Raw genomic sequence first — 25,632 nt, forward strand, 5'->3', positions numbered from 1 at the left:
AGTTTTATTAATAACTATTTCAAAAATAGTAATATCTATATATAAAAATTAATTTTATTTAATATACTTTTATTTTTATAATAGTATATATAAATTTTATGTAAATTTTGTAATATTATACATAGAAATAATTAAAAACATTATATATATTTTTATTTTTAAATTATTGTTAATATTTTATATATATTGATATTATTTTTATTTATTTTAAGGATCCAAATCCGGATCCGGATATCCGCCGGATATTACAATTTTTAGAAAGATATCCGACATCCGGATATCCGAGAACCCCGGATCTGGATAAAGATAGTAAAATTATGGATCCACCGGATAATGATCTGGATTCGGATACCTTAGAATTGTCCGGATATCCGATCCATCCCGGGCCTAAATATCTCGACTACTACGCAACACCTCTCTAGTAGTCGGCACGTTATAAAAGGGAACGTGGAATATCACATGCTTTTTTCCGTCTACCCTTAAAAGTAGCCTTAAATAGTTCTCATCTTTCTGTTAAAACTTGAATAGTTCTCATTGCTTATCATCACATGTGAACCGTACATATCATTTTTAAGATCCTATCTTTATCTTGTACTTCAACGTGATGTTGGAACTTATTTCAGGATATGTTACGCTGACACTTTTTTTTTTTGAAAAAGGGTTTACTTATGCTGGCACTTTTAGACTAGTTTCCTGCAAATTCTTTTGTCCGAGCGACGGGATCGTATAAATTGTATAAGATACTAAAAATAGCGCATGTCATATTAAAAACGAAGATGTTGGAATTTTTTTATAAAATGAACAAAAGATTATGCGCAATTTTCCATCTCACTAAAGTATTTTGCAAATCTATGTGAAATTAAAATCATGTTCTCAAATATGAAGTGAGTATAGCAATGCCAATTACTCTCAACTACCCATATTATGATCACATGGAGATTGAGTACATAATATTGTTTTGAAATAATATCATACGTCAGTACGTACGTCCCATAGACTAATAATTCGTACAATAATAAGTTGTGCACATAAAAGCCATAATTAGTTAAGTATAGTATCATATAACATGGAATCAGTACACTATACTTATACACCGCATATAACGTGATTAGTCATAAATTCACGGATCGTCCGGTCAAATACATAAAATACATTTTCTCCCTATATATACAGTTTTCTCATTACTTCGCCCTAAGTCATTATAATCACACAAAGCCATCAAAAACTACAAAAAAAAAAATCTAAGATGGCCAATAACATCTCTTATCCTTGTACCATCATGTTATTCTTCATTGTTTTCTATCTTATCAACTCATCAAACGCAATGCCATCGTTTAATGTACAGAGATACGGAGCTAGAGGTGATGGGAGAACAGACGCGACCGAGCCATTTTTGACAGCTTGGTCATTAGCATGTGAGTCACGGGCTCGAGCCATGGTCTACATTCCCCGAGGAACATACTTGGTTAGAAACCTAGTCTTTTGGGGTCCTTGTAAGAACATTATAACTTTCAAAATCGATGGAACACTCGTTGCTCCGGAAAATTACTGGAGTATAGGTAGTTCTGGTTACTGGATCCTATTCGCTAAGGTAAACCGGATCTCGGTTTACGGTGGAATCCTTGATGCTAGAGGAGCTGGTTATTGGTCTTGTAGAAAGAAAGGTGGTCATTGTCCTCAGGGTGCAAGGGTATACTTATAACAACACCCATTTTCAATTTAGTTGTTAGCTAGCAGCTATTTTAATATATATAATCAAAATTTAATATGGTTACTTTTGCAGTCTATCTCGTTTAGCTGGTGCGATAATGTTCTACTAAGCGGTCTAACGTCGTTGAATAGTCAGAATATTCACGTTACGGTTCATCATTCTTCTAATGTTCGGATTCAAAACATAAGAATCAGGGCTCCAAGTGGAAGCCCCAATACTGACGGTATTATCGTCCAGGCTTCTTCTGGAGTCACCATTAGTGGGGGAGTCATCGGGACCGGTGATGACTGCATTGCTCTTAATCCAGGATCTAAAAACATTTGGATCGAACGTTTGAATTGTGGACCCGGACATGGAATCAGGTAAACAATATTATAGTAATTAATTTAATATGATGATATCGTACTAATTAAGCCACTAGTTAACATGGCTTTACTTGTAAATTGGATCCAGCATTGGGAGTCTTGGGGAATACGCTAACGAGGAAGGTGTGCAGAATATCACCGTCACAAGCTCTATTTTTACCAAGACGCAAAACGGAGTCAGAATAAAGAGTTGGGGTAGGCCGAGCAATGGGTTTGTGAGGAATGTGCAATTCCGAAACTTGGTAATGAGGAATGTTGAGAATCCATTAATCATCGATCAAAACTATTGCCCTAGTAGAAAAGGTTGCCCTAATCAGGTGAATAACCTAATCAATTTGGCGTAGCTCAGTCCTCTTATATAGCTTTTATTTTTTTTTTCTAATGAGAACTGGTTATGATTGATCATATAGAGCTCTGGCGTGAAGATAAGTGGAGTGACGTACGCAAACATAAAGGGAACATCAGCAACGCCAGTAGCTATGAAACTGGATTGTAGTGGAAGTAATCATTGCACAGGGATTACATTAAAAAACATTAACCTCAAGTACATGAGAAGGTCATCAGCTTCTTATTGCAAGAACGCTCATGGACGAGCCTCTGGAGTTATGATTCCAAGGAATTGTATGTGATATCAGAAATCCAAGATTTCATCATTGGGATTATATTTAATGAACCCTAAGAGTAATTGTTGGATGTAGATATGTGATAAAGTGATGTTTGTCTGATTTGTTTTGATGTTTCATAGTAGCTTTAGATTCATCCGAAGTTAAATGTGGTGAATTCTTTGGTGTGAGTGGAAATAAAGAGAAGCAATCAGTTTGATTCCTGGCTTATTATTATGTTTGTACCAGTTCTGTTTTACTTTTAAGTTATATTTTATCTGAAATAAGTATATGTTAAAAACAGTTTTATCGAAAACTGGCCATAAAATAATAAGAGAGTAAAGAAATTAGTCAAACTATGGCATATTTACTATTTGGGTTAAGTAAAGTTCCATCTGACAGATCCAAGTGACTTTTAAATATGGTCAAATAATTTGCTATTACAAAGTGCTAATTCCTTGGTGCTAGATTCAAAAACTTCTGTACTATCTTTATATATAAAGAAGACATTGTATCTCTCCTGGGGGTGACAGCTCGGATTCCACGTCAGAAATAGGGTCTCTCTCGCGCTGACACGTCAGATCCGCTTCATTTAAGTGTGATCCGGTTGTTACGGGCTTGGCATTTGGGCTTCATACCATGTCCGTACGAGGCCCGACTACCACAATCTCCTCCTGGTAGAACCCTAATCATCCTCTACGCTCGCCTTCGTGAACTCCGCTCACCTTCAATCGGCGCAGCTGCACTCCATCTTCTGTAACGGTTCTTCGATAATTAATGGACTTTAATCGTCTTAAATCACCACTGCAAAGCTCCCTCCTGCGCCGCTCCTCTGCTATATAAAGATCTCACCGGTACGTATCGCGTTACCTGCACTTTAGTACTCTCACGACTCATTGATACTCGAATCTGACCCCTCATCTTTCTCAATGGCTATGGCGAAGGTTTTCTTTTCCGATCTCAAGGCTGGGCGGTGCTCATCCGTTGTGGAGGCGAGACTACTTCGATACTGGGAGGCTAGGAATGTTAAGCGTGGTGGAGAGCTAATGTGGATGGATCTGCTCATGGTTAATGTCAACGTAAGTTCCCCATCCTGATTAGATCTGAACGTCTTTGAATAATATTTTTTTTAGAACTGTTGATTATTCATATGTTCTTTGATCTAGAAATATACGAGACTCATTGATCTGATCTGAACGCGTTTGTATAATGTTTTTTTAGAACTGTTGATTTTTTCATATGTTCTTTGATCTAGAAATATACGAGACTTACTGATCTGATCTGGAAATAGTATAGCTGTAAAGTGATTACGCGTTTGATTAATATCTTATAGAAATGTTGATTTTCCCATATGTTATTTGTTCTAGAAATATACGAGTGTTACTGATCTGATATAATATTATATGTGAGCCGCAATGTGATTATTATTATTATTATTATTGATTTGGGTTGTCATTGATCATGCTGTTTACTATCTAGGTTTTGGTTCCCGCAATTTAAAGTACTGATGATCCGTTTGAGTTTATACCGCTGTAGCACTGAAATATTTTTTAATGTGTTTCAGTCGACTGTGATGCAAGTCACGATCAGTGCTGGCCGTCTCCCACAGTTCCTGGAACAGCTACATGCCGGGACAATGTTTTCCGTGTCCGGTTTTGATGTCTCTAGATGCGCGCAGAATTTCCGGCTCACTGATTCGTCTTTGATGATCCGGTTCAACGAGTCTACTTCATTCCAAGAGTTGACCGAACCTGTCTCCCCCTTGCCAGAGGAAGCATTCCGGTTCCGTAACCATTCGGAGCTGATTGGTCTTGCCAATACAAACACTCAGCTACCAGGTATGTTGATCATAACTGAAACGTCCTTATATGTTGTTGATGCTCTGAGTACATAGAGGTGTGATCAGTCTGACTCTATAAGTAAATGATACCGGCTTCGAATTTGATGTAGACATCATAGGTGAGATATTGAGTGTGAAGAGCACGGTTTGCGATCCTCCGGAGGAGAAGAATCGTGTTATGGTGACTCTGAAACTGGATAGGTAATTGTCATTGAGTCTTTGCTATATATGTTGGCCATATATTAATTCTGAACGTATTATATGGATGTTTTTGATGACAATTGATTTTCTGATATATGCAGTGATGAGACTGTGACTTTAAGCTTCTTCGACTCTCAGGCTGTTGCTTTCCATATACAGCTTGAGGCTATGAGGGTTAATCCAAAGGTCATGGTCGTCACTAGCATAAATCCCAAGATTGTCGGAGGTGTTGAATTATGTGGTATCATTTAATGTCGTATCACTTTAGTCTTGACAAATTTATTAATCTACGTAGGTCGTCTGTTTCTTAACGCTACGTCGGGAACACACGTGTATTTCGATAAGAAGACTGGAGCAGGGGCTGCTCTATTCTACAGGTATGATTGTCGTTAATTAATTTGTGTTTGTGTGTTTGGTTGTTACTTGCCTAATCATTATGCTCTGTGTAGGCTGGCCGCCAGAGATACTGGTCTGCCGTCGGCCGCTCCACTGCTAAATTCATATGCGAAGGTGGAGAATATGACCATCGCTGACCTCAACAGTTTCATCGTTTCTGCTGCATCGCAGGTATAATATCTGTTGGTTTTGTTTTGTATTATTTTGTTTGTAGTGTCAGTGTTCGCTTTTCATGTGAGTCTTGATTATATGTTACAGGAGATTGATTTTCTGTGCACTGGGAGAGTTGTCCGGATTGACACAGATAAGGGGTGGTGTTATGTTGCTTGCTCAAAATGCAGTAAAAAATTGCAGCGGACTGAGTCTGCATTCACGTGTGGAGTATGCAACAATCCACAAGCTGTTGGGGCCCTACGGTAAGTATCGCGTCTTATATATGAGGATTTACACGCCTGCTGGTGACTTGACCTCACCTTTTACCATCTTCATATAGCTATCGTGTGGAGATGGCAATATCTGATGATACTGCGGAAGGAACATTCGTATGGTTCGATGGTGTATTAACGAAGCTGCATAGTATCCGAGCAAGTGAAGCTGCACAGATGCTGGTATGAATCTAGACTTTTTACATTCGTGATGTCAAACGCTGAGCGAAATCTTACTTCTCATTTTTTTTTTTTTACAAGGCTGAAGACGGTGTGAACCCTGAGGACGCTAGGTTACCCCCGTTCATTGCAGACATGGAAGGAAAAACGTACACTTTCCAAGTGAGGGTCACTGCGTTTAACTTTACCGAGCATCACAAGACATTCACGATAACACGTATTGCTGAGGATCATGGTCGTCTGCCAGTAGATGACGTCGTGAACAATGTAAGTTACGTGTGTATCGTGATGTTCAAGTAGCTCCTTGCTGATTGCATATACGTTTTTACATAATGTACAGGGAGATGATGACGACGACGATGGTGATGATGCCAGCCCGAACATCGAGCCATCATCTGCTGCAGGTGATCAAGGTGGAACCAGTAAGGCGCGTAAGAAGACTGGCGCAGGTTCGAACCTCCCCCTCAGATTAACCCCTACGCCGGGCCACCCGGGCCCACCCTGCTACTTCTGGGGTGGAAATGACGTGGCTGCTGCGGGCCTCGAGGGATGTCTGGGCCCCGGCCTGGGACCCTCGGTTAACCGTGGTGAAGAAAAAAAGACTGGCGCAGGTGCGTCAAAGGTGGTGAAGAAAGCACGTGCTGGTTGAGATATATCAACAATTAATAATGTTCAGACTATCGTTTACGTAATGTTTATGCATGTTTATTTGACTTCGCAAATTTGGATGTTTCTGTTTTGGATATTCCCCATTATATGGGCCCTTTAATTTTAACGGCATGCATTTCGGTTCGGTTTTTTATTATGAGGTGTTAATTTCCGGGTAGTCTAATATTATTTATGTTAACCTTCCGGTTAGTCTATAGTTATTTATATTAAATTTTTATGTTACATTGTATGTGTTAAAAAAATATATATAGTATTTTCTATCATTAGTTACGTAACTATATAGTAAGCTTTTGTGTTTCCCATGCGCGGACATATGTCTTTATAATGTCGAGTAAATCAAAATTAATATTTAAATTGAATTCACAAATTTGGATGTTTCTGTATTAGTTAGTCCGGTATTAACTTAGTATTGTCGTGTTCATCATTCTGGTTTATATTTTAGGTTCATTAATTGTTATTTAGTTTTGATTTTTATACTGGTCTCGGTGCAGATGTGCCAGGGTCAAAGCCTGAACCAAGTTGCTTTATATCTTCCTCGCCCTGTTTTTACTCATGGTCAGTTGTACGTTGCCATGTCTCGAGTAACAACTCCGAATGGGCTTAGGATTTTAGACGAGACTTCCGATATGAACGGTGAAGATGGAGTTACTAATATTGTATGCAAAGAAATCTTTAAAGACGTCTAAGTGACCGAGGTTAGAGCTACACATTTACTTTATACTTTTTATATACCCCAATCGGTTGGCATTGACTAACTGTCGTTATTTTCATTGCATATTGGACGACCCATTCCTCTCAGTGATCGGAGAAACTCAGCGTAAGCATCGAATTGGACAAGTTCTTCTGCTACACCGAACTTATTTTTAAAAATTTTAACAACAGTTTATTCTCAGGACATGCAGTCATTTAGTTGGTGACCTTATTACACTTACTCAAAACAATCTGATTTTTAAAATTTACTCTATCCTCTGTTTTGGGTTTATACACTTAAAATACTTTTCAATTAAAATACTCAAACACAAGTAACATATAAGTATCTAATATATAAATATATATATTTCCTCACGAGACAAAGCAACTGGTATGTTGCATAGATCATCAAACAATTCACTCCAACGAAACAATTAAAATTAAATTATTCGAACGGTTTTAGATTTGTACAACCGAAGCAATAGCTACTGGTATTGTCCAGACATCCATATTCCTAAATTCCATAAATCTACCAATAACTTAACAACATATAACAAAAGCCATACAAACCATCAAACTCTCATGCATTCATCCTTCCAGCAACAAAAAAACCATGAGACATATGAACAACCAATGTTAAATATACTAATATACTTAGCTTCAAGATCGTATTATAATGCACACCCCGCCCGTAGGGCGGGCCGATCCTAGTCTTATTATATAAAGAAGAGTGTTTCTCTGAGCAAGACACGTCATCAAATAGCTTCTTCTAAATGCGACACGTGTCACCTATATTAAAACCTTACCGTTTCATTTAAGTTTGTGTGCAACACATGTGAGCTTCGTTTTGCATTCAGGCCTAATGTTTTACTCAAAGGAACAAGTCCGATAAAAAAAACTTTACGTGTTTTAAAACGCGTCGTTTCAGATTTTAGGGTTCAACACATTTCTGATCTCTGCCGTACGAGAGCTAATTTCAACGAAAGCGATGGTTCATCTTCTTCCTAACAATCTGAAAAGCAACCAGTTACAGATGCATCACCCACAATCTACCTTCAATGCGAGCTTCACTCCTGCAAGGCGGTGTATCTGCTTGTATAAAAAGGTTAGCCTTTCTGCTCTGAAAACCATCTTCTCAATCTGGTTTTGATTTTGGAACTGCCGGTGTTGAGTTTGTTTCCAAGAACAAAATATACACAGAGCCTTATCTGGAATGTTTAACACAATTACAACTCGCTTCTCTATATCTTTCCCCTCCTTGCTTGGTTCTTTATCAAGAGCTGATGCGCAACGCCTATCACTGCCCTTGAGTCTCCAACATTAGCAACCACAAGCTTTTGACCATCGATTACAATCTCCGTTTCAGATTGACCCGCCTTTATCAAGCTTAAGAGACTGATGACGCATCTGTGGATGCTAAAGGAGAGTCATCCATTGGATGGCAAAGTGAAAACCATGCGTGATGTACTGATGTTCTTCCACTTCTTGCTTTTGCCTCTATCCACAAAATGAAATCAAAGTGAGAACTTTTCAGATTCATTCACATACATGAACAAAAATCTCAGACCTTTAACCAGAGTACAGTCATTAACAAACAGAGGAGAATCGAGAACTACCATCTTCACACAGAATCTTCAGATTCATTAACTAAATGCAAAAAAGGCAAGTCAAATTTAATCAAATTCCCTCATCAGATTGCTAACATCAGTTCCTAACAGAGAAGAACTAAAACGAGTCTCATGGCTAGAGAAGAACTAAAACGAGTCTCATGGCTAATCAACGAAAGGGTGTAATAGAGCTAACCAGTTTAAGATCTCACAGTAACATCAATCAAAGAAGAATCAACCTAATAAGATAAGCCATTAAGCCAATTAATACGTTCATCTTATGGAGAATTTCTCTGCATGTCATTAAGCCAATTAGTACCTTCGTCTTTAGTCTTTGTGTGGATGTGTGATGATCCAAGAAAGAGAGAGAGATAATGGTTGTGAATATTTGTGATGATGATGATGAAGCTGTCAGTTATTATTATAAAATCAATAAAGGAAATGAAATAACCAGAAAATTATAAGACCAATACTTTAATACAAAAGTGGAACCTTAAAGTTCACGTTGTCGTGGGTTGATCAGATACAATCGATGTTTGTTCATAGTACAATATTATGTACCATGAAAATGTTATTTTGAACATGTAGATTGTAGACATAAATATAAACGCAAAACTACATTTTGCGCAGGGCTCCATATAATTTAAACTTTCAAATAATGTTTATAATTTTATCATTAGTCCTTTTTCAAAAAAAAAAAACTTTTATCATTAGTCATCCAAATTTTTTGTAGACAACTATTTTACTGTGGACGGAATATATTTACAAAAAAAAAAATTATTCAAGAAAAAGGCCTACAAGTCTAAAAAGTGGACCCAGATTTGGTTTGTAACGTATGACGACTACTCATTACAAGATGTGAATACCATTTCCCTCCATATGCTAATTTGTTTAAAAAAAATTAGATTCATTTGTTTCTACGCACAAATCTAGAAACAGCACCCGAACCACAAGTCTTATTGGGATTGGTTGAGGTCGTAGGCCGTAGGAGCTGTGCACAGTCTTTTTAATTTCTACATCTATTTTTTAAAGTAATCATGATTTTATTTTAAAAATTGAATGTAAAACCAAAATATTATAAAATAAAATATGTTAGCTTTAGAAAACACTTTCTCTAAAGATTTTATACAGTGTTATGAAAAATTTCTACAGCAAAATAAATTAAAGCTAAAACTAAAAATCTAAAGCTGAAATCTTAGAGCGAAAAAACAGAAAATCACAGCCTCTACCAATCACCCCCGATTGATATATGATCTAAATAATAGATTTTCTAAATAACTTATTTCTAATCCAGAGTTGAAATTGTGAATTAAATGTAAATAGCCGTAAACGTGGCAAAATTCAAAAAATAGTACCATCCACCTACTCCAAAAAGTGTTACACCGGCACACAAATTCCATCAAGCCACTCTATGAAATAAAATGCTATCATAATACAAACCTGAACATAAATAAATAAACTAACAACCATGTTAAAAAAAATCATATATCAAGGTAAAGACGTCATAAATTCATTGCGATACAACCATATCTATCACCACCAATGCATAATTGACTGGATCCAAATGAACATAAAATGCCTACATGTTGAGACACAATATTTTAGTCAAAATATTTTCCATTTTCAGGTACAAGAAATTATACTAAGTTTGTCCGTTTAGAATAATACATTTGTCACTTTTTTGCCTTTACCTTTTCTTTTTATTTTTTATTTTTTCTTATTAATAAATTTATTAGTACGATTAATTACATAATATATAAGCAAATATAACCAAAAAAATATTACACAAAAGAAACAAAAAAGGCAAAAAATAACAACTATTGTTAATAGTATCAATTACTAACATTCTCCAAAACAACTATAATAACTCTAACAAAGAGGTCCTCTAAATAAAAACCTCATTCTTCACTATTTTTTAAAACCCTAACAAAAATGAAGATACAACGGTATTAGAAAACTCGATCTCATTCTATTTTAATCGAATCCAATTGATTTATGTATTTTATAGTGTTATAAAACTTAAAACACTATAAAAACTTACAATTGGGGATTAAAATAGCAACAATACTACGAATTCGATCATTTTTAGTTATGGGGTAGACAACATAATCATATTCACACCCAACTAAACATAAAAGCAGTTGGGAATACCTGAGAGTCTTGGGGGATCCAAAACACAGGTTCTTGGTTTTCTTAATGAAATGGTTAATAATAAAGTTAATAATTGGACAATATGATTCATTACGAAAGGAGGAAAGGAAGTTTTAATTAAAGCAGTGGCATCACCTATGCCAACTCATGTTATGTCATGTTTTCGTTTACCAAAAACGGTTACGAAAAAAACTTACCAGTACAGTTTCCCATTTTTGGTGGAGTGGCAGTGGCAATACAAAAGGTATGCATCCTTGGATCCCTGCTCCTCGCCCGAGGTCAGCAATACAAAAATTTCCGAATCAATATTTGAATCCATTACTTAAGGTGTAAGATTTAATTAATCAAGAAAATCTTTCTTGGAATCTGAATTTGCTCAAAGCTTATATACATCAGGATGATGTGGATATTATACGGAGTTTAGCTATTAGTCGTAATCCAAAACCGGATTCATATGGCTGGCATTTAACGGACCATGGTAGATATACGGTTAAATCAGGTTATCGAACGGAAACGTTATTTCCGGATAGTGGAGCTCAGGATAGTTTTTTGGGACCAAATACTAAACCACTCTTGGCTCATTCTTGGAAGCTTCAATGTTCACCAAAGCTGCAACATTTTGTTTGGCAAATATTATCGGGTAGTCTACCGGTAACTAAGAATCTTCGTTACCGAGGGATAAGATGTGATACGCAGTGTCAAGTATGTGGAGATGAGGAAGAATCCATTAATCATGTGCTGTTTGAATGTCCGTTGGCATTACAAACTTGGGCCTTATCCAATATTCCCTCATGTCTGGGGGTTTTTCCCACCCCGTCTCTTTTCACAAATATGGACTATCTTTTCTGGCGGTTACCCAAGGAACCGGACTTGAATTATTTTCCATGGATACTATGGTATATTTGGAAGAATCGAAACGCTAAAGTTTTTAAGAATCAGATAAGAACCCCTTTTGACATTCTCAGGACTGCGGAGATAGAAGGTGTCTTGTGGGCTGAAGCACAGAAAGATGCGTCTATAAATCGTGGACCCCTAGATGTTGTAGGAAAAGCTCTGCCACATGGCATCGACAAGTGTTATATTGATGGAACATAGAAGGAACATGATCCTTATACGGGACAAGGATGTGTCTATAGGAAAAATGGATCCACTGATACTATGATGGGTGCAATGTCTATTCGTAGGAGTCTATCACCTTTACATGCTGAATGTGAAGCTTTGATATGGGCGATGCACTGCTTGAAGACCCTACAAGTTTCAGAGGTGGTGTTTGCAACTGACTGCTCTTAATTGGTGAAGATGGTGTCTACACCAACAGAATGGCCGGCGTTCACTAACACATATGGATGAGTTTATGCGATGTAAGGAGTTCTTTCTCAACTTTACTATCCAACATATCCCAAGGGCACAAAATACTCTGGCGGACAAGCTGGCACGAGGTGCTAGGACTTCGCCATCTGCTATGGTTTATGTTGATTCAGTTCCCCCGAGGTGGCTCTCGGACCAGGGATCTTCTTAGTTTCTTAGCCTTTTGCTGTAAAAAAAAAATAACATAAAAGAAAATGTACACAAAATTATTTTTTTATAAAAATCGATCCATCAAATCCCGCGCGTAGCGCGGACCTCTCCTAATACGAAATATAATACAAATCACTTCGTTTTAACGGCAAAGATTGGATCTCCTCCCTTTCATTACACATCTCACATGCCATTTCCATACCACAAGGCTCATATATATGTTTTGTTTTAGGGTCTGACTGGTGACCATTCGGAAAATAAGAGGAACGAATATAAAAGGAATGTACGGAAATAAAATAGCAGGAATGAAAAAGAATGATTGTTCCTTCTCAAATTTAACAAGAAATAATTTTGTTCTTTAATTCTCTACAAAAAAGAAATGAGAGGAAATGAGAGGAAATTATTATTCCTTGTGAATGGTGATTTTTTGTAGGAATGTTAAAAAATGCATTATTCCTCGTCATTTCTTGGTTACTATTCATAGTTTTTCATTCTTCGTTACCTAATCTGATGTGACTACTCATGATGTAACAGTCTATGCATATCATTATTCCATTTTTTATTTTAAAGTAATTGCGTAATGGAGTTGAATTTTACTTTAATCTTTTTTCTATTTCGAAAAGAAATAGAATAAAAAAAAGTCTATTACTTAATTTATAAAATAAATTTATGTTTACTCTGGAGCAGGACTGAAATCTCTATTATTAAAAGAGAAGTACCCATTAAAAAATAGGGAAAATTGGAAAAATGGGACACTCTCAACTTTTATTTGTCCTTTTAGGACTTCTGATATTTTTGGCAATTCTAGATATGTTTTACCCTTCTTTTATGGTAAAAATAGTAAACTGAATTTTAAAAATGTAAAAAAATATTAAGACTATTGGAAACATAAGTATGACAATATATATGCTTAATTTTTTTTTTTGAAAAAAGTTGAATCATATTTTATTTTATTTTCTAGCTACAGTTAGAAAACACATTCTAGTAATCTACTTAATTTAGAAATCGGATACTAAGTTTTATACATAGATATATCCAGGGTATATAGCGTAAACTAACATTTCTTATATATTCTAACGAAACTATAATCTGTTATGTTATAATCAAGAAAATTGTCTTCAATCTACCTACAGCTTGATAACGACATATAGCTACAACGCAATGATATACCTTATCTATATTATTTGTCATAATATGTTCTGCCTTTTACCTTATGTGACGCTTAATGAAGAATGTGTTTCTCATCTACTCTACTATGTTCTACGTAAGGTAGGATACATATTCTAGACAAATCCGAAAAATATGGAAACTTCCATATTCGGTTAATGATGTTTCCTAAATCTAAACTAAATCTACCCTAAATCTCTCATAGAATATTTTCTCCCACGTTTTTCTCCTACTCCCACGATCTTTCTCCGATCTTTTCCTCTTCGTACTGGTGTAAATCAAAAGGAACAATTTGAACAAGGAGCCGTGTTGTTGAGGCTGATAGCGTTAAAAAACAAAAACAAAAGAGACTCTGCTGGGGATCGATCCCATAATCTCTGGTTGTGTGATATATCGTAGACCAGTGCCTTATCCATTGGGCCACAAAGTCTAATTGTTTGTTGTATGATATATTTAGCTTATAGACCTTTTAAACCCAATTAAAGAACATAGAGAATAAATGAACCAAAATCTAGTTTGAACAATTCAAAGGTGTATGAATTCCCAAAACTTAATTTCTCAAAAGTCAAAACTGAAATGAAACAAATCTAGACTGAACACAGTTGAACGATACATCATACAGAAAAAAAAAAGTTGAAACTTTGTAACAGAAGAAAGATTCATATTCAGGAAAACAAATAGAAAATCACCAGAAACTTAGGTACATCCTCAGAAACTCCTAACACAATTCAGTTAAAGAGTCAACTTATTGGCACTTATTGACCCTACGGAAGATGATAAAGTATTGTCTTTTGAGAAAATAAGAGAAATGTGCGATGCAAATATTCGTTATAAACCTTGTTTAATCCTCAAACAATGCCTTCTGCAGTTTTCTCTGCCTGTAGCTTCTTAGGACGGGTATCTTCGGCTTTATCTTCCTCATAAGCTTCAACATGAACTCCAAGAGCCGCACGACCCGACAGGTCAAGGTTCTGTGACCAAGCAGCGTCCCATTCCACAGCCTTCGCTGTACTACATGGTACACTTGGACCTCCTGGCACAGTAGCTCTAGCAGCGCTCTGCTCATTATATGTACATAACAGAGCAAAGATCAAAGACAGTTCAGGCAAAGAATGAAGTAGAACCTTAGGGAAGAATTTTCCAAAGATGGCTCTGTTAGAAAACTTTCGGTAGATAAGGATTCTTCTCATCATCAAAAGCAATGCGTAACACCCATTTCTCGATCCTTTCGATGTCAGGCCTGATCTGCAATGTGGTTTAGACCAGATCTTACATCAAACTGTGAAGGGACCGTCCGACGAAACCTGTAGTGAGAGAAGAATACCGTCCGACGAAACCGTAGAGAGAGAAGAGGACCGTCTGACAAACCAAAGAACAAATCCCCAATTCGCTGAATTGTATCCGAGAACAAAGAGAAGAAAGATAAAAACGAGATTAGAGACAAAAAATTGATGATTTACGATGAAAAAAATAAGGATTCTCCGCTTACCCTAAATTGACATTGAAAGGGTTGAAGGCTTGAAGGTACACGGCGGAGAAGAAAAGAAGTGAAAAAATATTAGGGTAAACAAGTTTTTAATCCTTTTGTGGTTTTTTTTTTTTAAATTAAAATTTAAATCAATTACGAATTAATTTAAATTTTAATTAAGGTTAATTTGGTTAATTATAAGGGTATAATGGTATTAAAGAGAATATAAATCTTATTTACCTAAATAATCCTCTACAAGTCTTATTGGAACAAATCTAAGATGAAAGTGTCTCATTTTTCTAATTTTCCCTAAAAAATACCCCTAAATTTTCTAACTTATTTATACTTCCATGCTACTGAGAATTAAATTAAACTACCTAATTTAATGCTTGTCTTTTTTCAGTTAAATTAATGAGTTTTTCTTAATCAAATTTAAACTTAATGTCATTAAATAAACCTACCTATTTTAATGCTTGTCTTTTCCAGTTAAATTAATGAGTTTTTCTTAATCAAATTTAAACTTAATTTCATTAAATGAACATAAAAATACATCATATTTAACGTAGCTTATTACGTACGAGTACGGCCCAATAATGAACTTGAATTTTTTTTTTATGAAAACGTGAATCACTTGACTTATGTAATATTTAAAATATATTAACTACAATATAACAAATGCATATAACCTACCTATACTTTAGTTTGAAATGATCATGTTCAAGTTTTATATAGTCAACTTACATCATGCATCGATCGATGTACAATATTCAAACCACCTATAGTTTTCGTTTTCTTAATAGGATGTATCAACCAAACAATCATCCCATTGATTTTCTAAGTTTTATAAAAAAACAAATCAATAAATACAAACTCAAAACCCAATATCTTCTATTAATCAAAACAAAATATCTTCAATGTCGTATCTTTAATGTACCTATTAAATATAGAAACTGTAACCATAATTACACTAATTATAAGAATAGATTTGATTCCAATCAATTGATCTATTACTTCGGTAATTGATTTGCTTGCAGGAGAGGAAACAATAAATTTAAAATTTATAAGAATATAAAGATATAGAGATTCCAACCAATTGTCTATATTTGCGTATGATTTCCGCATAATAAGCTTCAAACTGAATATTGAAAAAGATAAAGAGATTTATTTTAATCTTTTACCGACACACACTTAAACAAAACGAATAATTAAATGTATTTTTTTGTGTTACACTTCCAGTAAAAAACGGTTACAACATGGGCTTTCATAATATGGTCTTTTAACATATTAATGTTATGGACATTTAATAATTATCTTGACGAAAAACAAAGACTATAAATAATTTATTATTAATAAAATTATGAAATTATTTACAATTTGATGACTAATTCATCGCCTTTTTTTATATGTTTTTCATTGAAGTTTAAAAATTATTTTATTTTCTTTAAACATGTATAACTAATTTATAATCTTTTATGTCATACTAAGTCATAATATAATATTTTTTCATATGTTAAATTTTTCATTGAAGTTTAAAAATTATTTTATTTTCTTTAAACATGTATAACTAATTTATAATCTTTTATGTCATACTAAGTCATAATATAATATTTTTTCATATTTTACATTAATAACCATTGTTTTTATATATCGTCTACAATTCTCTAATTACGTCTATTTGTTCAATTTTTTATATGATATCGAATATTCATCGTAAATAGATGGTTTAAGATGCCAAAAAAATTATTTACTTGGTGAATATAATACATCAAATATTACAAATATATTATTTAGTTAAATAAATAACCAAAAACCGAAAACTCAAATCCGCGCTGGCGCGCGGGTGAGGGTCTAGTATTTATTATTTCAAACTTCATTTTAGAGTGAAAACGAAGTTGGGTTAGAGAGCCTCTAAAGATATGACCGATATAATTGATTTTCGTTGTTTTTTTCCTAATCAGAAAGTGTTTAATTTGACCATTAGTATTCAGTATTTAGTTGCAAGACTTTATTTAACCACCTTGAGTTGTTAACAGAAATCCACATTGCACTCAGTTGAACCAAAGTACATACTCTATGTCTATATAATATACGTAATGAATGGTTGTGGATTTTGGAATCCATTTTTTGGTCTTCTGAGATACTTTTCATAACCAGATAAAAAAGAGTGAAAATAGCACACACGTAAATTTGGTTGATATAGTCATAATCAAATTTGGTCGTCTGAGATATTTATCTCACTTGATTAATATTGCTGTTTTATAAGAACTATAACGTTATCAACCAAATTTGATTTTATATTTTGACAAAAAAAACCTTGACAATTTTTTTTTGAATTTATACATCGCTGTCTTTGCGAACGGCGCCATAGAGTACTCTTTCAAATCTAGAAAGATATAGATCAAATTTATAGACTTTCCATATAGAAAACAAAAGAAATATATTTTCTGAGTCAGTGGTTTAAGTTGAAAAGGAAACTTAATAAACCACTGCATATTACTCAATAAACCACTGCATATTAGTATAGCTAAAAATCGGCAGTATAATTCGTTTGCTATATATAGTTTATATGCGATAGACATTCGAACAGCTGTACACACGCAAAAGCCGTAATACATTTATCATTAATAACATTGAATCAATCAAGTAACATTTTAGGTCTATTAGTCCTTAATACACGTATTGATTTAATACTAATACAAAAGGTATCTTCTCCCTGTATATAATGACCATTCTAATAGGTTCTTTGTCATTATAATCAGAAAAATCTATAAAATTAGAAGAAAAAGAAGTGAAGATGGCCAATAACACGTCATTTCTTTGTGCTATCATATTATTCTCTACTATCGTGTTTCTTACCAACTCATCAACTGCAATGACTACGTTTAACGTACAATTATATGGAGCTAGAGGTGATGGGAAAACAGACTCGACCAAGCCATTTTTGACGGCTTGGACATTAGCATGCGGCTCAGAGGCTCAATCCATGGTCTACATTCCCCGTGGAACATACCTGGTACGAAATCTTGTCTTTTGGGGTCCTTGCAAGAACATAATAACTTTCAAAATCGATGGAAAACTCGTGGCTCCAAAAAACTACTGGAGTATAGGTAATTCTGGTTATTGGATCCTATTCGCTAAGGTAAACCGGATATTGGTTTACGGTGGAACGATTGATGCTAAAGGAGCTGGTTATTGGTCTTGTAGAAAGAAAGGTGGCCACTGTCCTCAAGGTGCAAGAGTATGTTTATAACAACATCCAATTTTAAGTTGTTCGTTAGCAAGCTATATTGGTATATTTATTAATTATTCAGTATGGTTTTTTTTTTTTTTTTCAGTCTATATCGTTTAGCTGGTGCAATAATGTTCTACTAAGTGGCCTTACGTCGTTGAATAGCCAGAATCTGCATGTCACGGTTCATCATTCTTCTAACGTTCGGATTCAGAACATAAGAATTAGGGCGCCGAGTAGAAGCCCTAACACTGATGGTATTATCGTCCAGTCTTCTTCTGGGGTCACCATTAGTGGGGCAGTCATTGGAACTGGGGATGACTGCATTGCTCTTAATCAAGGATCTGTGAACATTTATATCGAACGTGTGCTGTGTGGACCAGGACATGGAATCAGGTAACTAACTTATTAACAACAATCAACTTAATATAATTAGTACTAGAACAGTCAGTCACTAGTTATAACATGGGTTTCGCTTGTAAATTGTATGCAGCATTGGGAGTCTTGGGGATCACGCTGATGAGGAAGGTGTCAATAATGTAACCGTCACGAACTCTGTTTTCACCAAGACGCGAAACGGTGTAAGAATAAAGAGTTGGGCTAGGCCGAGCACAGGGTTTGTGAGAAATGTGGAGTTTCGAAACCTGGTAATGAGGAATGTTGGTAACCCGCTAATCATCGATCAAAACTATTGCCCTAGTGGAAAAGGCTGCCCTAATCAGGTAAATAACCGAGTTGAATTGACGTAACTAAGGTCTCTTATATGTACTTTTATATTCTTCTTTCTAATGGTAACTTGTTATGATTGATCATATATATAGAGCTCTGGTGTGAAGATAAGTGGAGTGACTTTTGCAAACATAAAGGGAACATCAACGACACCAATAGCTATGAAACTGGATTGTAGTGGAAGCCATCATTGCACAGAGATTACATTGAAAAACATTAAGCTCACTTACATGAAAGGAGCAACAACTTCTTACTGCAAGAACGCTCATGGAGGAGCCTCTGGAGTTGTGGTACCAATGAATTGTATGTGAAGTTTAATGTGTTATTTTTTTTTTTTTGCTTTGATGTTTTTTTTTACCTTTGAAACTCATCCAAATTTGAATGTGATGAAGTCTTTGGTCTGAATTGAAATAAAACTAAAGCAGTCAGTTTGATTGTTGGTTTATCAGTGTGACAGATCGATGCTTGTTACCAATTCTGCTATGATTGGAAAAAAATGAAAAAAAAAAACAATATCTAGATCTTCAACGTATAACTATTCTTTAACTCGGCATTTCACCTTTCTTAGATATCGGATTCTTTCTGAGCAAGAAACTAACAAAACTATGTGTTTCCCCTTTGTTCTTTGTAAAGCTTTTTGACATTACCTTCGGTCGCAAGCAAACATATTCGAATCAAAAATAAAATAAACGATATATCATAAGGCCAGTTGCAGAATATAACCCATTCAAAGAATTGAGACTAACCGTCACTGATAACGGTCCATTCATCTTTCACGTAAATCCATGTGGCCATGTGATAATTATTCTAAGTATATGTTAATCTCCTAAATGACCATATATCTTACATTACATATCCCATGTTACCTGTTCTTAATACTTGGTAAGTTGACATTGGTTGACTTTTAGTAACCCATCCATTTTTCCAAGAGCTTTTGTTGACTTATGCTGCTTATGGCCGTACGATTCGTAGCTTTTCTTCTTCTACGGCTGTGATTTGATTATGACATTTCCACACTCCACATGTCACATGCCATAGATTATGCTATATATGAAATCTGATCCATTGGCCCTCGTATTTGGTTTTTAATCAACCTTAGAGAAAGTCTATATATTAAATATAATTCAAAACCAAAGACCAACAGAAAAGTCATCTGACACTTGCATAATTTGTATTTATTTCTTTTGCCAATTACCAGTTACTTAATAATATCTCACATTCTCGACTCAAATTAATACTAAATAAATTATACAAGTGAACATGGATCCTTGTGAACAAGCACGCAAAGATCACATGCTTTCTCGTTCATAGATCAACATTATTTGCTTAAGGAATTCACAACTGCTTATCATCATCACATGCGATTATGCGAACCGTACATTTCATTCATTTGAATTTAATCAAGCATATGATCTAACAATCATTAGCATTATGATTAAAATAAAGTCAAACGTATTCAAATACATATATTTAAACAAAAAATTCCATATACAATTACATATAAATACCTGCCATACCCGTATAATTTTCCTTCATCCTCACATTTCATCTAAAACACAAAAACATAAATACTTTCAAATCTGACATCTACAAAGATTCATTACTCTTTCTCTTTGTAAGAAACATTAAATGGATCATATTAATAACAAGCTTCTAGCTGTTTTGCTGATGTTCTTCTCAAGCTTCTTGCTTATGAGAACATCAATGGCTGCTTACAACTATAATGTCGTTAAGTTTGGTGCTAAACCCGACGGTCGAACCGACTCCACAAAAGCCTTCCTCGGCGCGTGGCAAGCGGCTTGCCGTTCAGCTGCAAGTGTCACTGTAACGGTCCCGAGAGGGAGCTTCTTGCTAAAACCGGTGGAGTTTCGTGGTCCGTGCCGTAGCAAAATCACGTTTCAGATTTATGGAACCATTGTAGCTCCTTCGGATTACCGTGGTTTGGGTAATTCCGGTTATTGGATCTTGTTCGTGAAAGTTAACCGGATCTCGATCAATGGAGGAACGTTAGATGCTAGAGGTGCTTCTTTTTGGGCTTGTCGAAAATCTGGAAAGAGCTGTCCTGCTGGAGCCAGAGTAAGACAACCGATTTAACTGACTTTTAATGCTTTAATTAAATTAATATAAAATTCATTTCAGCTATTTTTTTGATAATTAATAATTACACCAATAATAAATTAAAAAAAAAAACTCAATGAACACTTCTGATATTTGGTTGTGATGTTGTTGTTGCAGTCCATGACGTTTAACTGGGCAAACAACGTCGTAGTAACCGGCCTAACGTCAATAAACAGTCAAGTAACACATTTAGTGATAAACAGCTGCAACAATGTAGTTGTCGGGAAAGTAAAGTTAGTAGCTCCAGACCAAAGTCCGAACACAGATGGCCTCCACGTCCAAAATTCTGCTGGTGTGACCGTAACCGATAGCACGTTTCAGACCGGAGACGACTGTATCTCTATCGGTCCGGGAACTCGTAACCTCTACATGTCTAAACTCAACTGCGGTCCAGGCCACGGAATCAGGTATGATAATTAAAGATAACTTGAAGAGCAAGGTTCATATATTTTGAAGATACTGATTTTTTCTTATGATATTACATTGTGGCAGTATTGGAAGTCTAGGGAGAGATGCTAAGGAAGCTGGAGTACAGAACATAACGTTGGTAAACTCTGTTTTTTCGGGTTCAGATAATGGTGTTCGGATCAAGTCATGGGCTAGACAAAGCACAGGTTTTGTGAGGAACGTTTTGTTTCAAAATCTGATCATGAAGAACGTTCAGAATCCAATCATTGTTGATCAGAACTATTGTCCGACTCATCAAGGTTGTCCTAAACAGGTAAAAATAATTATTAACAGAAACCTAAACCAAGCTAAACAAATGAATGATATATCGAATTAATCTGATTGGTTTTGTTTGAATATATATTGTAGGGTTCTGGGGTGAAGATTAGTCAGGTTGTGTATAGGAACATTCAAGGGACGTCACGAACGCAACATGCTTTAAAGTTTGATTGTAGTCGTAGTAATCCGTGCCAAGCGATTAGATTGCATGATATTAAGCTAACGTTCAACGGTCGGTCCGCTACTTCACAATGTAAGAATATTAAAGGAGTTAAGGCTGGTGTGGTGATGCCACAAGGTTGTCTTTGATTTGATGAAGTTAAAGGGTATGTAACAAAGTGTTTTACGATGACATTACACCGTCGTAGGCGCAAGATTATTATTTGCGTCCATGATCGAGTTGTTCTGTCTAATGTTTAAATACGTATGTATATTATTAAAGTTTAATTTGTACTTTTTGGTACAAAATATTAATATGAATTTCTAGTTTCTCATGTGTTGAAGCTGAGCATTCAGTTAAGATTTATATTAAGTTGAGTAATCAATTGGTCCTTCCTAATGAATTAAACTATTCCAAGCCTAACGATCCACTGATCTACATAAGCTGGCCAAAGTTTAAGCAACAAATTCTAAATTGGAGCAAAAAAAGATTAAAATGGATCACAAAACATTATTTTATTATTAAGGGTTGAATAATCATCACATTCAGAAATACAACCTTTATATAATGCAGATAAAGTAAACTAACACAATTCATTCTTAATAGATAAGTAGAATATCATATAATACTCTTAGTGAAGAGTAAGAGAGCTTTCTTGGATCAATTGATCTTCTTCCACCTCCCAAGCTTCTCTTTGCCCTGCTCAATTTTTTGGGTTAAAATACATCATATCAATCGAATGAGTAATCAATTAGTGTATCTTTAAAATTAATGCAGCTAGAATATAGTCACTTAATTGAGTATTATATGAAAATAGTTTCATAAAAATACTAAAACATTTTGACTTATACAGATGGTAATTTTTGTTCTGTTTTTTTTATCATGTAAAAATAGTCTATACTATAATTCACGTACTAGATTCATGTACTATATATAATGGCAGTGGGATGTGTATATACATCAAAGCCAAAAACTTACAACTTAGTTATATGATTTCAAATATACATCTAATTGTATCAGTTCTATGATTATTGACTATTCCATTCCACAATGTAGGCAGTGTGTTTGTACCTTACGAGTGGCAATGGAGTATGGATTCTCCTCGATGGACACTGCCTTAAATCCTACGGGAACCAAAACATCTTCGTAGCTAAACCTCAAGAAATGCACGCACAATTAACATATTTAGTTAAATATTTAAGCTAATTACAGATTTTCATCAGTCATAAATATAAGAATAACTAACAGAATAGTTACGTATTGTGTTTCAGAAAAAAAAAAGAAAAAAGAACGAGAATAGTTACGTACGTAGATACAGCTACTTTGTAGGGAGGTCCACCATCATGATCGGTAATCTAATAAATAAGGAACGCAAACTAATTAATCATAATTCACATGATCTATGATTATAGGGCATACATGATGCATTATATAGGTAATTAAATAATTCAATAGCCACACGAAAAATTAAATGAAAATTATTACCGGATACATGAGAGTTATGAGTTCGCCGTCGGGTTTCAAGAGTTCATACATGGATTTAGCCCATGCAGGTCTCATCTCAGGCTCAATGGCACAGAAGACCCTGTTAATTATATGAGTTAATTGGAATATTAAATACTTATATTTAACATTATGTTAAAATAGTTGGTTAACTCACACATAATCGAAGATGAGGTCAAATAATTCGTTAGGACGCCATGTGAAGAAGTCTTCCTTCACGAACGTAAAGTACTTGGCCTTCGGTGAGGAGCCGTAAGTCTATGTGTAATCCAGAGGTTATTAATAATTTATTCTACTAATTGAAGACGAACGTAACTTAGTGAGAAAATGATTAACCTCAGCAGCTTTCTCGAGGGCACTTTCGGAAATATCCAAACCAACAACGAAACGTTCGGGGCTTGCCATCGCAACCACATCGTGACCCTGCTCACATTCATTATCTTTTACAACAAAAAAGGGGTAATTACCTTATGAACATTTCAAACTAGCTTCGATCTTGGTTCAGTCAGTATTTTATTTTCTAAATTGAACAGAAAAAAAAGAGAGAGATATGAAGAGTAAGAAGAAGACTAACTCCGCCACAGCCGGGGACTAGAGCACGGCCAAGAGGAAGAGAAGAAGAGTCAACAAGATGGACAACGAGAGGTGTGGCTCTTCCTTGGTCCCATGGTGTTATCCCGTCTTCCCAACATTTTTCCCATCCACCTGTTTATTTTACTTAGTTATGGAAGATGTATTCACTAGATTCAATCAAGAAGCATATGATCATGATCAGTGTGACTTTTTTTTGTCACAAATCCGCCATGATTTTTCCATATAAATCAGTAAAGACAAAGGCCTAAAACGCTTTTATTGTATAAGGTAAATATTAAGAGAAGAATGAATCACCTTCCTCAACAGTTTCAGGCAGGAACTTAGCAACTTCTTCAGGAGGAATGATGTTTTCGCCATTGCTGTGACCTGCTTTTTGTTGTTCCTCAGCCATTTTTATGGTTCCTCCTTTTCTTTCCCTTTTTGGTGGGTGGGTATTGAAGTTGTAGAGCTCTATATAAACACATGCGGTGTATTTTATATACGCTACAGAGGCCTTAAATTATTATCAATAAATCTTTTTAAGACTATTATCAATAAATCTAACAAGAAGAAACCAATAATTGAAGAATATTACCATTTTTTGTTGACAAAAAAAAGAACAATAATATTTTTTGAATAAAAGCTTTCAAATTAAAAACATAAACTATTACAAGATAAGACTATGAGTCTTATAGTTGGGTAGAGTTTGCATGAAACTTGATTTAATCTCAATCTATGAAACAACAAAGATAGAGACTAGAATAACCAACAATGCAATGACAGATAGTAACTAGTGATAAGAACCACGGCCACAGCCACGCTTTCCTCTCCCTCGAACCGTCTTCCATTCCATGTTTTGGAATTTGGTAGGAGGTTTTGTTTCGCTCCCACCTCTTGTCAAGCTGAGCGAGCTAGCTGGCTCTAACACAACTTCATTCACATCTCTTAACACCGTGAAACGAGAAGGACTCTCAAATGCACAAGGGTTAAGTGTTGTGGTTAAGTGACCAACAACTAAAGTTTTACAAACCAGAGAGTTGATAATGTTTGATGGAGAGGACTCCATAATAGGTGTTGTAGTGGGAATAGACTGTGAGTCTACTGGTGTGGATAAAGTGTTGAAAGAGTTAGGTGTAGCAGTGGATTCTCCTAATGCAGAAGAGAAGAAGAGGATAAAGTCGCATACAGTGGGTTTTCAGTATCATCTCTGTCAACTGTAGGAACTGAAAGATGATGAACATCAATTTCTAAATTATGTTCCAAAGCAGGAGAGATTTCAACTATCTGTTTAGCATGATTATTATCTTTTTGCTGAGGGATAATATCTATATCCACTATAGGAATCTCAGAACCGGTGTCTGTTGAAGACGATGTGGAAGCAAAAACCTGAGCAGTTGTAGAAGGCAAGAGGCAAGAACAATAATATTGTTAGCTAGTTTTGTCATTATTTACGTCCTTTCATCCTCGATGCGTTTTGTCCATTTATGTGTGTTCTCAACGGAGCACCTAGATAGTTTAGATTTTTCATCTGGTAAACTCATCATTAGTTGAATCAACATGAACGAGAAAAACAACGTTCGGGGCCTTGTCGTCGGATGATAAAA

The 25,632-nt window shown here is 35.2% G+C and overlaps 5 protein-coding genes and 2 long non-coding RNA genes across 8 annotated transcripts; 5 read left to right on the top strand and 2 right to left on the bottom strand.

Annotated features, from left to right (window-relative positions):
• The first annotated feature begins 309 nt into the window (after positions 1-309).
• LOC125585040 (polygalacturonase-like) lies at positions 310-2,907 on the top strand. The gene is made up of 4 exons (XM_048753362.1): positions 310-1,690; positions 1,784-2,073; positions 2,165-2,393; positions 2,487-2,907. The coding sequence occupies exons 1-4, from the start codon at positions 1,247-1,249 to the stop codon at positions 2,703-2,705; spliced, it is 1,182 nt and encodes a 393-aa protein (XP_048609319.1). The 5' UTR covers positions 310-1,246; the 3' UTR covers positions 2,706-2,907.
• Positions 2,908-3,613: 706 nt separating this feature from the next.
• LOC125585293 lies at positions 3,614-4,572 on the top strand. Its single transcript, XM_048754079.1, has 2 exons — positions 3,614-3,757; positions 4,243-4,572. Exons 1-2 carry the CDS (start codon positions 3,614-3,616, stop codon positions 4,570-4,572), a joined length of 474 nt encoding a protein of 157 aa, XP_048610036.1.
• Positions 4,573-4,691: 119 nt separating this feature from the next.
• On the top strand, positions 4,692-8,647 carry LOC125585041. Its single transcript, XR_007321902.1, has 2 exons — positions 4,692-8,184; positions 8,446-8,647. It is a non-coding gene; the product is annotated as an uncharacterized LOC125585041 (long non-coding RNA).
• On the bottom strand, positions 7,985-15,369 carry LOC106386203. The gene is made up of 2 exons (XR_007321901.1): positions 9,006-15,369; positions 7,985-8,576 (listed from the first exon to the last, which is right to left on the bottom strand). It is a non-coding gene; the product is annotated as an uncharacterized LOC106386203 (long non-coding RNA).
• Positions 15,370-17,862: 2,493 nt separating this feature from the next.
• On the top strand, positions 17,863-19,259 carry LOC106390209 (polygalacturonase). The gene is made up of 4 exons (XM_013830624.2): positions 17,863-18,228; positions 18,326-18,615; positions 18,713-18,941; positions 19,041-19,259. The coding sequence occupies exons 1-4, from the start codon at positions 17,863-17,865 to the stop codon at positions 19,257-19,259; spliced, it is 1,104 nt and encodes a 367-aa protein (XP_013686078.2).
• A 58-nt stretch (positions 19,260-19,317) lies between these two features.
• On the top strand, positions 19,318-23,263 carry LOC106390208 (polygalacturonase). Its single transcript, XM_013830622.3, has 4 exons — positions 19,318-21,024; positions 21,184-21,473; positions 21,559-21,787; positions 21,883-23,263. The coding sequence occupies exons 1-4, from the start codon at positions 20,578-20,580 to the stop codon at positions 22,099-22,101; spliced, it is 1,185 nt and encodes a 394-aa protein (XP_013686076.1). The 5' UTR covers positions 19,318-20,577; the 3' UTR covers positions 22,102-23,263.
• On the bottom strand, positions 22,451-24,603 carry LOC106390210 (thiocyanate methyltransferase 1). 2 transcript variants are annotated; one of them, XM_013830625.3, is made up of 8 exons: positions 24,344-24,603; positions 24,030-24,160; positions 23,792-23,878; positions 23,613-23,713; positions 23,438-23,537; positions 23,261-23,307; positions 23,024-23,102; positions 22,451-22,651 (listed from the first exon to the last, which is right to left on the bottom strand). In XM_013830625.3, the coding sequence occupies exons 1-8, from the start codon at positions 24,438-24,440 to the stop codon at positions 22,613-22,615; spliced, it is 681 nt and encodes a 226-aa protein (XP_013686079.1). In that variant the 5' UTR covers positions 24,441-24,603; the 3' UTR covers positions 22,451-22,612. The 2 variants fall into 2 exon arrangements, with proteins under 2 accessions (XP_013686079.1, XP_013686080.1); XM_013830626.3 differs by having other exon boundaries at positions 23,792-23,895; positions 24,344-24,455.
• Positions 24,604-25,632: the final 1,029 nt, after the last annotated feature.

This window comes from Brassica napus, chromosome C4 (assembly GCF_020379485.1).
Source record: "Brassica napus cultivar Da-Ae chromosome C4, Da-Ae, whole genome shotgun sequence".
NCBI classification, from domain to species: domain Eukaryota; kingdom Viridiplantae; phylum Streptophyta; class Magnoliopsida; order Brassicales; family Brassicaceae; genus Brassica; species Brassica napus.

Bases quoted from the DNA above. Each gene is read 5' to 3' on its own strand.
- LOC125585040 (XM_048753362.1), top strand. From the start codon at position 1,247: ATGGCCAATAACATCTCTTATCCTTGTACCATCATGTTATTCTTCATT. The intron at 1,691-1,783 runs GTATACTTATAA...TTACTTTTGCAG, and splicing joins ATTGTCCTCAGGGTGCAAGG to TCTATCTCGTTTAGCTGGTG. The intron at 2,394-2,486 runs GTGAATAACCTA...TTGATCATATAG, and splicing joins GAAAAGGTTGCCCTAATCAG to AGCTCTGGCGTGAAGATAAG.
- LOC106390208 (XM_013830622.3), top strand. From the start codon at position 20,578: ATGGATCATATTAATAACAAGCTTCTAGCTGTTTTGCTGATGTTCTTC. The intron at 21,474-21,558 runs GTATGATAATTA...ACATTGTGGCAG, and splicing joins GGTCCAGGCCACGGAATCAG to TATTGGAAGTCTAGGGAGAG. The intron at 21,788-21,882 runs GTAAAAATAATT...TATATATTGTAG, and splicing joins ATCAAGGTTGTCCTAAACAG to GGTTCTGGGGTGAAGATTAG.
- LOC125585293 (XM_048754079.1), top strand. From the start codon at position 3,614: ATGGCGAAGGTTTTCTTTTCCGATCTCAAGGCTGGGCGGTGCTCATCC. The intron at 3,758-4,242 runs GTAAGTTCCCCA...AATGTGTTTCAG, and splicing joins TGCTCATGGTTAATGTCAAC to TCGACTGTGATGCAAGTCAC.
- LOC106390209 (XM_013830624.2), top strand. From the start codon at position 17,863: ATGACTACGTTTAACGTACAATTATATGGAGCTAGAGGTGATGGGAAA. The intron at 18,229-18,325 runs GTATGTTTATAA...TTTTTTTTTCAG, and splicing joins ACTGTCCTCAAGGTGCAAGA to TCTATATCGTTTAGCTGGTG. The intron at 18,942-19,040 runs GTAAATAACCGA...TCATATATATAG, and splicing joins GAAAAGGCTGCCCTAATCAG to AGCTCTGGTGTGAAGATAAG.
- LOC106390210 (XM_013830625.3), bottom strand. From the start codon at position 24,440: ATGGCTGAGGAACAACAAAAAGCAGGTCACAGCAATGGCGAAAACATC. The intron at 23,714-23,791 runs GTTAATCATTTT...GATTACACATAG, and splicing joins CCCTCGAGAAAGCTGCTGAG to ACTTACGGCTCCTCACCGAA. The intron at 23,103-23,260 runs GTACGTAACTAT...CTTGAGGTTTAG, and splicing joins TACAAAGTAGCTGTATCTAC to CTACGAAGATGTTTTGGTTC.